Source organism: Anopheles funestus, chromosome X (assembly GCF_943734845.2).
Source record: "Anopheles funestus chromosome X, idAnoFuneDA-416_04, whole genome shotgun sequence".
In the NCBI taxonomy this organism is placed as follows: Eukaryota; Metazoa; Arthropoda; class Insecta; order Diptera; family Culicidae; genus Anopheles; species Anopheles funestus.
Window position 1 is genome coordinate 1149054 of NC_064597.1, and position 16131 is coordinate 1165184.

Consider the following 16131-nt stretch of genomic DNA (forward strand, 5'->3'; position numbering starts at 1 on the left):
TTCCTACCTTCTTTCTTCCATTCTCCCTTTTCCATTTCTTACAACTCACACTGTTCACTTCCCCCCAAAAACCGTACACTGCCACCCCGCATTGTCACGTCCGGTAGAAAGATCTTTTAATAGGAGGTTCTTTTATTTAGTTTAAATGATAACTACACTAATTCTCTGTCCCTAGCAACACCCTGACCGCCTCCTGTTATCCACACGTGCGTGCGTACGTGCCTCAGGATGGTGTTGTTCTTGGTCGTTGCTCGCTTATTTTTTTTTAATCGAAGCCCCATTTCCAACAAACCGTACACGAGGAGGGCACTGGTACGGTCGTACGGTCACCACCAGGCCTTTAAGATTTTAGCTGTGTGCACCGATCGACACCCGGACTGCTACTAAAATGGTACCGAAAACCAAGGCGCTCCGATAGTGCGCTTGGGCCTTTCGCACGGACGGGTGCCCACCGAAGACACACGACCCGTTTACCTCCCGTTCACAAAATATTGGGCCACGACCGAGGTTCTCGGTTTACGCGCACGCTCCACGGCTTCACCCGCGTTGGTTCGTACCTTGTGCTCGCACGCGGAGCTCTCCAAGCGGACTGAACGTGGGTCCGAACGCAGGGTACCGGTTGCGTGTGAGTGCTTCGGCTTTATCGGTTTTCGGCTCGTTCGGTCTAGGCGACGGGTGACTGCATCGTGCGCACGGTGAGCAACAGCGTTTTTGGCACGAATGGACAACATTTTGTGCAAGAAAGTATGCGGTATTTTCGTTTTTCTTTAACTGGTAGAACCACTTAACCTAATGTTATATATGTTCGAGAATGTTCTCTCCAAGTGTATTATGTGAAAATGAACACCCATTGGAAAATGTCATGAGGCGAACGGATTCATAGGTAAGTTACAAGTGAAGAAATCGTATAAATCGTTTAACGATAATCAAAACGGTTTTGGTTCCTAGATGCTCTTCCCGCTTAGGCGAGCAAATCCATTAGAAGAGCACAACATTCTGGAGGGAGAATGCTAACTTTCATGCGTTAGTACGAGCTAAATTTCCGTATAGTTCCTGCTAGAGTAAAGAAGAGTGATTCACTCGTGCTGATAAGCTTTTTCAGTTACGCTGATCGGTTCATTTCCAGGAATATTGAATAGTTTTTTCGAGCTATTCTAAAAATGTTATTAAGCTGTTCTAGAAATGTTTAGAAAACAGAGAACTAGATTGGCTTTATTTAGCGTAAGCGCTCTCCCTCTCCTTCAATGGCGAGACCTTACTTTTATGATATTTTTTATTTAATACCAATATGACGGTTAAATGCCGTATGGTGATCTTTTATTGTAAGTTATTTTTTCAATCAAGCAATTTTGACATCCGCTGCTCCATCTTGCCCATTGTTCGGAAGGGCCACCGTGAGTTCCAATCTATGCCGCCTGTTGAGATCACTCATTTTTCCCGTGTAATTTTAAACACACATTTCTCGGCAGCATCCAGCCCGGTTAGTGAAGCATTTAAAATTTTATTTTAAATATAAACACATTAAAACAATTCTAAATAAACATTTCGGTTGAAAAATATTGTGTTGCAATTGTGGAAATCGAAAATCTGTATCATTTTAACAAACCAAATTAAACTGCAGCATCCCACCACAATGTTTCGAGCCCTATTGAGCGGCAATGTATCGTGCTGAGTGTCGTATCTGCCGGTGCTCAATGCTAATGTTGAGTGTCAGCGCGAGTGGTTGAACACCCCTCGACGAACAGAGTTGGCCGGTTTTTGGTCCCTTGGAAAGTAAAAAAAAAACAATCTTCGAACAAGTGCCCAGCGAATTGGAGCGCTTTGAAATCAAGGAATCACAATTGTAACAATTCCACAATACATGAGTTTGGTTTTCTCATTCGCTGTCTATCGCTATGCTTTTAATATTGCTAGCATACACTCTCAACCGCGTGTCTTACCGTTCGAATGTCTTGTTTGTCGAATGTTTTGCGACTTGTAATGCGACCAAACGAAAAACAATTCCGGTCCCATCTTATGCGTTCTTTGCGCCGGGGGGGGGGGGGGGGGTCAAACGTTGGTCACCATTACCAGCCCAATTCGGGGTTGCATATGCATCAGGCGCACCTGGCCAGCAAATACGACCTACCATCAAATCGACAGGTTTTGCTAGCTCTGGCTGGCGACACCCGGAACAGACATCGGGTTGTCCTTATGCGGACACATAAATTATGCAGCCCGTTTCGGGCAGCGGGGTTGTGCTAACCGTTTAGCTTTCCTTCATAGCAAACGAAGGGTTCTAGCTTTTCCAGGCATGAAAACGCGCGCGCACACGGAGGATAGTAAAGTGTGTGTGTTTTTTTTTATTTTTGTAGCCTTTTTCGCCTTATATCAGCAATGGTGGGGTACGTAAACATAACCTAGCAGATATTTTTTGCGACATTACGGGTACATAAACCAAACCAGTACGGGAATATGCACAAAAGAGTGAAAGAGTTTGCTTTTTACACCGTTGCCTGGGTTTTTTTATAGGTACGGTAAAAAAAAATCGAGTTCAAGCAGTGGTTATAATTGAAAGGCCAAGGAATGATAAGAAGTGTCCTGCTAGACGACTTTAAACGAAAGCTTTTTATGGTAACGACAGTCGACAGATGTCAACTTCATTACTTAGAACACACAAAGTTGATGAAATATTTTACATAAAAGAACAGAAATACTTTTAGTAGATATATAACAAATATAACAGAAATTATACCCAGTAGCCTACAATAACAATCTCACAAAGAATTTACTTCTAAAGTTATACATAAGACGTTTGGTGTCGTGCGGGTAGTATAACTGTCAGGCGTTACTAATGCTGCAAAATGTTTTACTACAGCAACTGTCACGCTTTGACATTCAAAAGTCGTCACCAAGCCACGGCACCGCAACACCAGCAATAAGTGAGATGGTTTTTTTTTGTTTGTAGATTTCCTTCCACAACCAAAGATCTCAAGTCATCCCAATTTGCTACGCTCACTGCAGAGTGGCTTTAAATATTTAAAAACACCAACAAAGGCGGTTAATCGGGTGCGCTAGCCGTAAATAGACTGTCCCTTTGCTGCAAATTTCGCTTTCTCTGTTGGTGGGGTTTATTTATTTTTTTTTCGCTGCAGGAACACGAACAGCCAATCTTTACACAAGGTTTTCGCATCGTGCTAGGGAATGTTAGTACTGCTGCTACTACTACTACCACTACTGCTGCAGTTACTGGTTACCACCAAGTAGCAAGTGATGCAGCCACGTGTTGCAGGTTTCTAGGCGGCTGATGTGCGGAAGCATCGGAAATAATTTTCTCTGTGCTCTATCCTTTCCCTGCCCTCCTACCAAATCCGCTATTAATTTTCCCGTGCCCATTTTGGATAAGAGGGGGAGGGGGGGGGGGGGGGGAAGAAGGTGAGAAAGCAAACTGCTGCCCCAGTAAAAACAGGCCCATAGTCAGGTCGATAGGCTTATCCTTGGTACAGAAAACCGGGGTTGCTGTGTACGTGTACCGTACGTGCACACGAAAACGATGATCTATCTTGCCTGCCTCTGTTTATTCTCCTTTCTCCTATTCAACCGCTGTTTATTTGTTGCATCTAAGGAAGCATCCTGCTAAATGGACGCTGATGACGATAAATGAGAGGCTGTATGAGGATAGAAGGGTTTCGAGTGAGTAAGGTAGAGAGAGGGAGAGAGCGAGGTTATATGCGAGGAGACAGATGAAAGGAATGGAGCGGGACTGGTAATCACTGTAAAGGTAAGTGCAAAGGAAGGGCTTATGCACTATTTTTACAGCAAATCGGAGTTTAGTGAGAAGGGGAGGCGGGGGGAAGAGGGTGGGGGGGGGGGTGTAAGTAGCGATGAGGATCGGTAAGGGTGTATTGCATTTCTGGCAGCTATTCATCTGGTTAATGGATTCCCTGGCATGTCCTGTTATGTCGTTTGTCCTTGTTGCCTTTCCCTTCGCTCGGTTGCATCCATCCTCGCGAGAGGACGAAGATTCGCGACATACATTTTGTTGTTGTTCCTATTGCTGTGTGTGCGTGTGGGTGCTTTGTTTTGTGCAAGGTTTGTTTACTTGTAATGCACCTCGTGCACAGCGCTTTTTTTTTGTACAGCATCACACCACGCAACTTCCCTACCATGCACAGCCCAGCCATCTTGTGCCGGAGTATTAGACGTGAAAATGGGATTTTACTCTACACCCCGCTTCTGCTTTCTCTCTCTCTCTCTCTTACACACTCTTCCCACGCACGCAGTTTCTTTCGTTCGAGAGGTTATGGTTATGGAAAATCGCTCTCCATTTGGTTCATTCATTGGCGAGCACAATAAATCCCCGACCAGGTCCGCCTTTGCTTTCGGCTCACTTTTTTTTCCTTATTTTCTATTCTTTTTTCTTTACAAAAAAGAAGAAAAAAACGCATGTATATAACGGCATGTGCATTATGCATTCCCGCTTCTTTTTGTTTTTTCTGTTCCGTCCATCTTTTTCTTCCATACTCCCTTCGCCATTTTCATCCCCCATTCTTGCTGGGACATCTATTAAAGTTTCGTTCGCATCACGTTCTCGCTTTCTTCTCAGCGAGGCCTCGGGAGAAATGTGCAAAATGGAATCCCTCCATCCGGTATTCCTTCGTCCAACCGATCGCTTTGCCTTGATCAAGCAAAACTGACAACGATTCATCCCAGTGACACATCAAACGGTGACAAGAATATCACTCCACAGTACCGGGGTGCATTCGACTCTCCGTCTGGTAACTGCGCGTACCTCGCTTACCGTACGGCCGGCGGAAATGGTGTCCTTCTCGCCAGTCACGTGGGACTTCAGGGTAAGGATAAGCAGGTGCGTAGTACCCGCGCTGAGGCTAGAAGCGTGGAAACTTGGCAAGAAAAAAAAATGGAAGGAAACTTTCTTTGCAGCAACCCATTATGTAGCCGATTCGCCAAGGTTTCCCGGAAGTGAATGAAGGAGAGAGGGAAGGGGGAGGGGGGGAGGTTGCGATAGAAAGCGTCCTTCGGGAAAGTGCAGCTTTTGGGTGACGCATTCGATCGGGTGTGGAAGGGATCAGGGGAAATGGAGAGCAGTAGCAAACTGCATCCCACACTTTATGTGCCGCTGGCTTGATAGTTCCGCATGTGTTTGTTTGTTTTCTTTTGTCCTTACTTTAACGCTTTTCTTATGTGATTTTTCCTTTTCTGGAGGTTTTTTTTTATTTCCTTTTTATCTTTACTTATCAATAGCGCAAACCGAATGGAACAGTATCAATACAAATGTCAATTTACTAGAAATCTACAAAGAATGTACTGATAAAGTATTATTGATTCGTACTAGATTAGCATGCCATTAGTTTGGCTGCCGCAAATATACCAAAGTTTGCTCAAAATCTGTGTTGATTTATTTCACAAAACAATTATTATCAAAAGTTTTATATTGAATGGTATTCTAAAGTACACCGTTTATAATACTAAGAATTCCTGTGTAGTTACTTAGGAGGTTCCAGTTTTTTAAAGTGGCTCAGTGAGTGCGAACTTTCAACTTTCTTCGGATAATGAGCTCCACACAAGTTTGCTCAACTCGCTCAAATATGGTTGCAGTACAACTCCAATTCTAGTTAATGTAGAATTCATTCGACTGCAGGGACTAACTTAGAACCAATGTGAAGAAAGTTAAACACACATGTACCCTTAAATCAACATTTCCCGATGATCTTTATAATGAACTTGAAACACTTACCGTAGAAGTCGAAGAGAAACGAAGCATATTTTATAATTTATTTACACCTAACCTCAAAACTCCCGGTACACGTTGAAGCACACAAGCAGTACAAAAAACAAGATGCTGGGTAGCACGGTTGGATGACCACTCGAGTCCGTTGGTAATCAGTCATTGCCTTTCTACATTCCGTTGCGAACGGTGAAAGTATAGCGAATGAACCAAAGAAAGCGAAATGGACGAACATTCCTAGTTTTCTTGTTTACGTTGCCGGCATTCTTGGGCGCGTAGGGATCGTGACAGAGACGCACGGCTACGCAAAACACCAATCATCAGCTACTAGTGCCTGACTTGCGAAACCCACGTAACCTCCGGGGATCCCGCAGGGAGTGGTTCAATCTGTCTTTAACAGATGGACACATCCTTAAGCTTTCACCTTAGCATTGATGTGTTTTATGTGATCGAATGCAATGATGAGCGATATATATTGAATTCCTATTTGTTTATATGTATTGCATTATAATTGATTTGAGCCACCATTCGAATATTAGTAGTTGAAAGAAGAAAATAAAGGATATTAATCTCCTTCTCTTGTTGGAAAGCATTCGCCTCGCGCCTTCATGCATACACTCCAAAACGCATGGATTGCAACGAAGAGTGAGTTTCCACCAAGCGTTTCCACTTACTTAGAAACTTGGTACAGAGAAATTAAATGAAATAGCTAATCAATTTAGGGCTTCGAAAAACTGTGCTCCAAAGTGTACTCACTCCCACACTGGTAACCCAGTGTGAGCGGTACAACGAACTCCACAAAAAAACAGGCACATCTTCCACGTGCCAGCAGAAGGAATCGACGTTGGTGTAGCTCGACCTCGGCCCGTATCGGTGTCGTCACAATCGAGCAAGTCCTATAGCATTCACCATCGAACCAATTCCACGCAGTGCAACACCCAGTATGCAAAGTACCCCGGGTAATGGTTACCCAAAAAACCGAAAGCAGCAAAACGAAATTGAATCAACTTTCGGCAACATGTCAGAAACTGCACATGGCGGGGATGGGGAGTAGGTGGAGCGCAACGTAATGCTTGTTCTGTCAAGTGAAGTTTGACAGCTGGGATGGCATGAACGAAACCGTCCAACGCCGTGTGACTAATTGACTAAAAGCATACCACCGTACGGAACTAAACAATCTACATCCCCCCGACACACACACACACACCGGTTATAAAGGGACGAAAAGGAGTGAAGAAAGGTATAGCAACAACAAAAAAGAAACCTCACAAGAAGTCCCGAGGTGCCCGATACACTGCTTAATAGACTTAATGACATTTATTACGACCTATACTGCAACGTACGCTATACGCTTTTCACACGCAAATTCATTTACCTTCGTTCGTACCGTGCCGTATGGCAGGCGGGTATTCGTGTTCAAGGGACCGCGCACGTGTGTATGATACTAGAAGAGCCATTCGATTAGACATTTTTTCTTCTTCTGGCAGTTTTTTTTTCAACTACACTTAGCTCACTGAGTAAGTTCCTTTTATTGTGTTTTCATCTATGAAACGTAAATAACGTTAACAGGGTAAACGTGAGCCTATTGAAGGATAGAAAAGGTAGTTAAATAATTCCCGGTCACTTCAAAGTACTCGAATGATGCAAAGAGGTAATATCTCTCCTCTGGATCGGTCAAATTGTTCAGGAATATCTCTTTAGTAGCTCAGTATCTCTACCCATTTATATACCCAATGTACTAGCCGACTAACAGATTGAACTAAGCTAACTTTCGAGCCTTTATCTAGCCATCGAGAGATGATTACCCTTATCATACCCTCCAGATATGCTGAGAGTCCCAGATCCCCCAGCATCATCTATTTATTGATCTCTTGGAACTTGGAAGTTCATGCAAGAGTATGTGTAGTTTTGTACAATAATTACGATAGCCTCCACAAACTTGTTCCTTGGTTCAGAAAGATACTTTAAGACATGATATACTAGACTATGCTTAGCAGGGACTACAATACTCTCACCATTATTGAGTTACCGATGCTATGAGAACTGAGATATAGATTTGAAAGTATTTGGTACTCCTTTCATGAAATACCAATTAAAACTCTCTGGACCTTCTCAACAGTATCGTTCGAGTCCAGACACTAGAAAGATTGAATGTTTTGAGTATCCTATTTCGGACGTTGATGAATTTCTAAACAATATGTCTTAATTTTTGGTTCGCCTGTAGTGCAAAGACTTAGACGAATACTTGACATACATTCATGATACTGAAGAAGTCTCGGAATCACCTTCAATGTTAGCATCTTATAAAAGCTATATCTCCCGGAATGCCGCTACTGGAATGGTTTAACCTGATGAAACCTCTCTGAGACCGTTTTGTTAAAACGTTTTCACTAGATCACCCATTTCGGTAAGGCATGAACGCCGCAACAAAACACACTGCAAATTCTATCAAACCGTAGCCATAATTACGCACACAGGCATTGCAGCACGCAAATCACCAATCGCCTCCGATGACCTGCGCCCGCCTGTACGCTGTCGTTTGTCACCAGTAAACAACCTCGAAAAGCTTTCCACATTGGTGGGGGGAAGGGAACGACAAATGACAACCAACGCCGACGACAACAATCGCACACTTATTTGGAGTCGAATTAATTTAATTGCGATAATTGGTGGATATTATTTACATTCGATAGTTAGCGTTCTCCGCCATATATAAATATATATATATTTTTTTAACGTCAATGCAAGGCCACTTGGTACTTGGTGAAATCGGTTGATCGAAAGGGATTTGTCACAGTGCAACGTTTGCAAACTAGCCCGGTGAGCGGGAAGGATTCGAAATTCCATTAGTTTGGTCGAGGACAAGCACAAGCGGACACAGACATGCGGTAGAAACGAAATCGTTACTGGCGCACGTGCGTGTACCATCATCCGGATCGTAGACCCGCTTCAAACCGCAAGCGTCCAGCAGGGGAGATGCAAAACATACACCGGGAGTAGTCGCTTCAGCGGTACGGATTGACAATTGGCGACAAATCGATCGGCGCGCGATCGTCGATTGGCGTCGACGATTTACATGAATAGTGCTGGGTTCAATTATGTGTGCACATTTCCGTCGCCAGCCGCTGCAACGGGACGGATATAACCACACGTCACATCTCGCCAATTGTTGTGTCGATCGTGTGTATACCAGACAACAGATACGCGAATACCGTGCCGTACTTGTTTGTGCATGTGCAACGACCCAGAAGCCGGTGCGTTTAATGGCCACGACCACGCAAACTAATCGCAAGACGTTGGTTGCGTATGGGGTGGGTGCCAGGGGTACGGTGCGGAAGTTAAGTATAGGGTAGCTTTCTAGGACACTGTGTGAAGTGAGAAGACTCTAGGGTCAGCATACTATGTGATTTTTTCTTTGCAGAAGAGTATTCAAAGAAAGAATAACCATAATACGCTATCCTTCTTATCGGACATGCTTCCGAGCGTTGTCAATAGCATCATGCATAGTTCACGAGCAGAAAGTGCATAGTTTTTGGAGGAAAAAAGAAATTCTCTCTCTCTCTCGCTCTCTTTCTCTATCCTTCTCTCTCTCTCTCTCTTTCTCTCTTCTTGGCTTAACGACCCCTAAGGTCATGCAGGCCATTTCTGGTTTGCTAGATTTTTTGCTAACACTTAGTCGGGTAGATGGTCCTTGCAACCGGGGAACGGTCCTGATGGTCCTGTGGAACCGGTGCCGTTTATCACATACGCCGCTCCTGAAGATAGCATTATAGCACCTGATATTCTTGTTTGCCTAAAATTTGAGTTCATGTTGGCCGAGTTATGCGTGTTCGAATTTCGTTATGAGATAGCTAAACAAGACAAATTGTTTAGTTTTGCTTCAATTTTTCACATCTTTTTTGGCAACTCGTACTTCATATAGTAGTTTCCGTTACCAGTGGCGGATTAATCTCGGGACAGGACAGAGTGGGTGCCCGCCAGGTGCCTCGCCGATTTGGCGGGCCTCGTCGGTCGGGGATCCTATGAAACGACACCCCCCAGCTCCACCCTCCCTCTCCACAGATTAAATGCATATCGAACTGAATGCAATCATCCCCAATCACGCGCAATCAACCCCAATCAGTTCGCGAGTCTTTTACACTGACATATAGATGGCGCTTTGTTCATTTTTAAGGGTTTTAAAGATATTTTAAAAAGTTTATGATTTCTCACAAGGCTCAAATAATGCTTTAAATACAAAAAAGAATACAAAATCAGAAAAAAAATTTAAAAAAATTTTCCACTCGAAAATTTCATAAGGCTTACCCCTTACGATTTTTTTGGGAAATTTTGCAAAAAAAATAAAATTGATTTATTTTAATGCGAATTGGTTGCAATGAGTTTCTTTTCACTCTAGTAATGTTTCAAATAAAAAAAAAGTGAAAAATAATAAAAAAAAATCAAAATTTCAAAAAAATGAAAATTGACTAAGGCTCATTTTTGCACCAACTTTTGCCTATAACTCGGTCGGTATCAAACGGATCGCCAATCTTTAACCTGTGGTCGATAGATGGCACCAATGGCTACATTTTCTTCTTGGACGGCCATGGCCTCAGATGTCTGTGCCAGAAGTTAATCGAGGAACCAAGTTCCGTACCCTGTTTGAGAAAATGTATTTTTATTTATTTATTAGCGTAGAGACGGCCAGGCCGTATATCTTAGAGACTATCCTCATTATCTAACATTGTAACGCTGCTTATAGTTATGTGAATAAGGGACATTTCCTTCCCTTATTCTACGGTTGCACCTTATCCCGGGTGAACTCGGTAAAGAAAAAGTAAAATTTTCTTCATTTTTCAGCAATTCAGCAAAATTTACAAATGTGATATATTTATATGGGATTTTGTTGCAATAAGTTTCTTTTCACTCAAATAATGCTTTAAATTAAAAAAAGAATAAAATATCAGAAAAAAATTTTAAAAAAAATTTCCACTCGAAAATTTCATAAGGCTTACCCCTTACGATTTTTTTGAGAAATTTTGCAAAAAAAATAAAATTGTTTTATTTTAACGCCAATTGGTTGCAATGAGTTTCTTTTCACTCAAATAATGCTTTAAATAAAAAAAAGAGTGAAAAATAATAAAAAAATCAAAAATTTCAAAAAAATGAAAATTTACTAAGGCTCATTTTTGCACCAACTTTTGCCTATAACTCGATCTATATCTAACGGATCGCCAATCTTTAACCTGCGGTCGGTAGATGGCACCAATGGCTACATTTTCTTCTTGGACGGCCATGCCCTCAGATGTCTGTGCCAGAAGTTATTCGAGGAAGCAAGTTCCTTACCCTGTTTGAGAAAATGTAAAATTTTCTTCATTTTCGCACCAACTTTTGCCTATAACTCGGTCGGTATCAAACGGATCGCCAATCTTTAACCTGTGGTCGATAGATGGCACCAATGGCTACATTTTCTTCTTGGACGGCCATGGCCTCAGATGTCTGTGCCAGAAGTTATTCGAGGAACCAAGTTCCGTACCCTGTTTGAGAAAATGTATTTTTATTTATTTATTAGCGTAGAGACGGCCAGGCCGTATATCTTAGAGACTATCCTCATTATCTAACATTGTAACGCTGCTTATAGTTATGTGAATAAGGGACATTTCCTTCCCTTATTCTACGGTTGCACCTTATCCCGGGTGAACTCGGTAGAGAAAAAGTAAAATTTTCTTCATTTTTCAGCAATTCAGCAAAATTTACAAATGTGATATATTTATATGGGATTTTGTTGCAATAAGTTTCTTTTCACTCAAATAATGCTTTAAATTAAAAAAAGAATAAAATATCAGAAAAAAATTTTCCACTCGAAAATTTCATAAGGCTTACCCCTTACGATTTTTTTGAGAAATTTTGCAAAAAAAATAAAATTGTTTTATTTTAACGCCAATTGGTTGCAATGAGTTTCTGTTCACTCAAATAATGCTTTAAATAAAAAAAAGAGTAAAAAATAATAAAAAATTCTAAAAATTGAAAAAATGAAAATTTTCCTCATTTTTGCACCAACTTTTGCCTATAACTCGGTCGGTATCAAACGGATCGCCAATCTTCAACCTGTGGTCGATAGATGGCACCAATGGCTACATTTTCTTCTTGGACGGCCATGCCCTCAGATGTCTGTGCCAGAAGTTATTCGAGGAACCAAGTTCCTTACCCTGTTTGAGAAAATGTAAAATTTTCCTCATTTTTCTGCAGTTCAGCAAAATTTTTAAATGTGTTATATTTTATTGCGAATTTGTTGCAATAAGTTTCTTTTCACTCAAATAATGCTTTAAACAAAAAAAAAGTAAAAAATAATAAAAAAAATAAAAGAAATATAAAAATTTGCCAATCTTGCAAACGTTCGCAAATGCGACAATTGCTAAGCATGTAGTGACGGGGTTATGCGCTTAACTTTTGTGAAGCGTCTCAACCTATTTTCTCCAACACCGGCAAACCTATATCCAGTGGTGCTCATACTAAGGGCAAACATTCTTTATTGCAATTTAAAGAAGAATCATTTCCCATACACACACACGTACAAAACGGACCCTTAGAACTGCAAACGACGTTACAAGTAAATGCAGCACGACGGAACGGATTTAACCCTCTCCTTTACCTATCATCTAGTCGGCCATTTTGTTTCGCATTAGTCTTACAGCTCATCATGTGGCCCATTATCCTGCAAATGCTGCATCACAAACTCATGCAGATCGTCAAGCGACCGGTGGCCAAAGTACTCGGTCACCTTTTCACCTTCGCGGTACAGAAAAACGGTCGGATACCCATTCACCTCCTGTTCACCGCACAGCTCCTTGTTCGCATCCACCGTACAGTCCACCTTGGCAATCTTGACGTCATCCCGGGCGGCCAGCTTTTCCGCCAGCTGCTCCCAGGTAGGGGCAAGCCGCATACAGTGTCCGCACCACGGTGCGTAGAACTTGACCACCGTAACGCCTTTGGCGATTGCGTGCGCAAAGTCTCCTTCGCTCAGCTGCACCACCACCGACCGATTGTCGTCCCGCTCGGTACCACCCTCCAGCGTGCCCTCCTTCTTTTCGCCCTGGTCGTCCGGTTGGGCACCGTCCTCCTTCAGCCCACCGGCCATCCGGGAGACGTACTGCTTGAGATCGTTGTGCGTGCGTGGTCCAGTGTACTTTTCAATCTTTTTGCCATCCTCGATCCACAGCAGCGTCGGGTAACCCTTCACTTCGAAATCCGTGCAGATGGGCCGGTACTGCGTGCAGTCAATCTTTGACACGCGAATGTCCCGCTCGTGCTCGAGGCTGCGTGCGAGCTCCTCCCACGTCGGTGCCAGCTTCGTACAGTGGCCGCACCACGGTGCGTAGAATTTGACGAAATGTTTCCCGCTAGAGACGTGCTTTGCAAACGTGTCCTCCGTCAGCTCGGTCAGGGGCGAGACGGGCGCGGGCGGTGCATCCGGCATACCATCCTCCTGGGAACCGTCGTCCCCGTCCGTGCCCTTCGCGCCGTCCCCGGCCACCGTCAGCTGCTCGTGCAGGAACGCGTTGAACAGCGCAAGATCCCGTGCCCCACGGTACTTAATGCCACTGTCCGCACCGGACGCACCTTTCCGGAAGAGCTTCATCATCGGATAGCCGGTAATGTCGTGCTGCGTGCAGAGATCACCATCGGTCGTACAGTCGACCCGTCCGATCTTTACCAGAGCGTCCGGTTCGCCGTTACGTGCCTCGGCTAAGGAGGCCCACACCGGTGCCACCTTCTTGCAGTAGTCGCACCTTTGCGTTGGTCGGGCGGAACGAAAAAGAGCAATATTAAATTAAGAACATAATCACCGAAACAGATGAGCATCAAAGCTAGGTAAACCGGTTTTGTTTAAAAATAAATCGCAGCACCGAAGCGGGCAGCACACACTTACCACGGTGCGTAGAACATAACGAAGTAACTGCTAGCATCGAGCTCCGTCTGGAAGTTATCCTTCGTCAGATGTACGCTGGTCGTATCCGAGTGGCCACTGGCCAGCGTTACCAGCAGGGCCACCATTACCGCGACGGTTCGCTGCATTACGGCCATTTTATTTTCCTCCCGGCACTCGGCACAACTAGCACACACTGTAACCGCCCGTGACTGCCTGAATGCGTGTTAGTGTGCGACGGATGTCGGTCTTATCTTTTACCGCGATTGGACACAAACGCCTGCCCACTCGTACACTGGGGGTGGGTATTGTTTGCTTTGCTTAAAGGTTTATCACATCAACCCACTTCAAACTTACGCTTTTGGTGTGTTGTTTGATTGCCGTGAGCTTTTCGGTTGCGGAAGAAAAGAAAGGCTTATCACGTACACGCACGCATACGCACACGCAGCACAACCGGAGGGAAACACAACTGCAGCCTCCCGTTTGCCAGCAGACGGATCTGGGTGTCCCGTGAATAGACCGTTTTGACAGATACAGGAACGAATATAAAGCATGACAGGTCACCGCGGCCGGTGCGTTTGCGTATGAGTTGCCAGGGCGACAAACATTCCCCAGGGTTGGATACGGTTGAGCATGTGCTTTTTGTTTTAGGGTAGCAATTTGGTTGATTTTTATTTTAAAAATCGGTTAATTCACATTCTAATATGATTTTTTTTTAATATTTTGAATATTCAATGTAATTACACATAATCTCAATTTTTTCCAGTCTAATGAAATTAATTTAATCCTTGAAATTGAATTTTTAATTCACAATATTTAAAATATAAATGGCACTTTTCAATTGGATCATAGATACAATCGCCTACAAGTATGCCAATTATATTTTCTCTAGTTTTATAGCAATACAGAACAAAAACCCAATTGCATACTTTAATGCATAATAATTCCCCTTTAACGCTTTATTCGGAGTCGGTAACTTAAACGAAATATAAGTCAAAAACCTAGTTTTGCTATTTTTTTGCTTTGCTCTATGATGTATGATTTTGTACGCAATTCGGTTTAAGGTTTGACACATTAACGAATAGAGTTGACATCTTGCGTGTATAAATTAAATTAATTTATCTTATCTGTTGCCATGAAACATGTTATAGTTAATGCAATCGTTTTTTCTTTCATATGAAAACACGGAAAAAAGCATGAACATAGATTCCATCAGGTACACATTGAAACATTCGCTTGTTTAAATTCCAACACACAATAAAGGCATTGACAATGGTCCAGCTGGCTACACAACCCTGTAGCCGTGGTAAGCATACCGAACGCGGTTGAAATCACCCAATGTCATACACTGCTGCAGCACGGTGATGCCACAAGTGCCTTTTGCACCTGTTAGCCACACATATAACCACACTGATGGTAACGGTGTAATAAAAAGCAACATCGATTTAAAAATAACACAAACGCATACCAACACCCTACCAAAAACCCTCACACCAAACGGTGGAAAACTCATGTTTTCTATTCGCTTTTACATCATCAATTACTAAACCCAGTTTTGAAACAGACAAACGCAAACTGCTGTTTTGAAACAACAACAGAAAAATGGAACACAAACACAAACGTTCATTCAAACACAAACCAAAAACAAAAAAGAAAAGCATCAAGTCTTCGATATGTACGTTTTTTTGCATTTCTATTGCGACAGATTTTATCCTTTCGTTTCGCGCGGATTGGTATTTTTTAAATATTTATTTTTTTATTTCAATTTTTTAATAATTATTATTACATATAGAAGATTTTTCATATCTTAAATAATTTATTATAATTATTTATCTGTATTCGCTTTTTTTTGTTGCTTTCTTGTTTCCTTGCGCTTGCATGTGTATTTTCGTGAGTGTCCGTGTTTCTGTAGTGTCGGTGTTGTGGTTCGTGTCTGCTTGTTGGGTTGTGTTGTTTTATTTTCTTCATTAATCAATAGTTCTTTTTTTAATTATATTTATTACTTTAAATTTATTAAATGTTTTTTGCTTCTTCCTTCCTTCCACCCCCTACGTTTCACACACCGCCTTGGTTTGCTGCTTGGGAGGGGGCGTATTGTTTTGTTTTTTTTTCTCTCTCTCTTTTGTTTTTCTTCCATTATTTGCCAGCCTTATTAATTATTTTGCTTCGTTCTGTGTTTTCTTTGCTTTCCATACGTTGCTTTCATTTCCAGCACAGCACATCGATCCCAACACCCCTTCCCCCAAAGGCGCGGTATTACATTGTGATTTAACATTTAACTGCCTAGCGTGAGCACACGCGCCACGGTAAGGGAAAAGGGGATTTTCTTTACCCTGCGTCAACCCCCCTACCTCCCCCCGCTCCTTTCGACACGGTAGTAGGTTGCTATATTAATATTTTATTTATCATTATCATAATTTCTTTAGCCTTGCTTTTTTATCCTTCGTCTTTCGTCTTGTTGGTTTTGTTTGTTCTCCATCCCAACGTTATCGGG

General features: G+C 42.6%; 2 protein-coding genes across 10 annotated transcripts in view; both read right to left on the reverse strand.

Moving 5' to 3' along the window:
- The window catches only part of LOC125765677 (octopamine receptor Oamb-like), an 86411-nt gene extending 85819 nt beyond the window's left edge, over positions 1 to 592 (reverse strand). Inside the window, exon 1 of one of the 9 annotated variants that reach the window (XM_049431111.1) lies at positions 558 to 592. The gene's annotated coding sequence lies outside the window, so the exon portion shown is untranslated. The other 8 variants (XM_049431137.1, XM_049431145.1, XM_049431100.1 and 5 more) reach the window with 8 other exon arrangements.
- Positions 593 to 12203: 11611 nt separating this feature from the next.
- LOC125765807 (thioredoxin domain-containing protein 5 homolog) lies at positions 12204 to 14188 on the reverse strand. The gene is made up of 3 exons (XM_049431288.1): positions 13995 to 14188; positions 13641 to 13932; positions 12204 to 13500 (listed from the first exon to the last, which is right to left on the reverse strand). The coding sequence occupies exons 2-3, from the start codon at positions 13793 to 13795 to the stop codon at positions 12396 to 12398; spliced, it is 1260 nt and encodes a 419-aa protein (XP_049287245.1). The 5' UTR covers positions 13796 to 13932; positions 13995 to 14188; the 3' UTR covers positions 12204 to 12395.
- Between the last annotated feature and the right edge of the window lie 1943 nt (positions 14189 to 16131).

Excerpts from the sequence above, each read along its gene's own strand:
- LOC125765807 (XM_049431288.1), bottom strand. The coding sequence starts at position 13,795 with ATGGCCGTAATGCAGCGAACCGTCGCGGTAATGGTGGCCCTGCTGGTA. Across the intron at positions 13,501-13,640 it reads GTTATGTTCTACGCACCGTG|GTGCGACTACTGCAAGAAGG; the intron begins GTAAGTGTGTGC and ends ACCAACGCAAAG.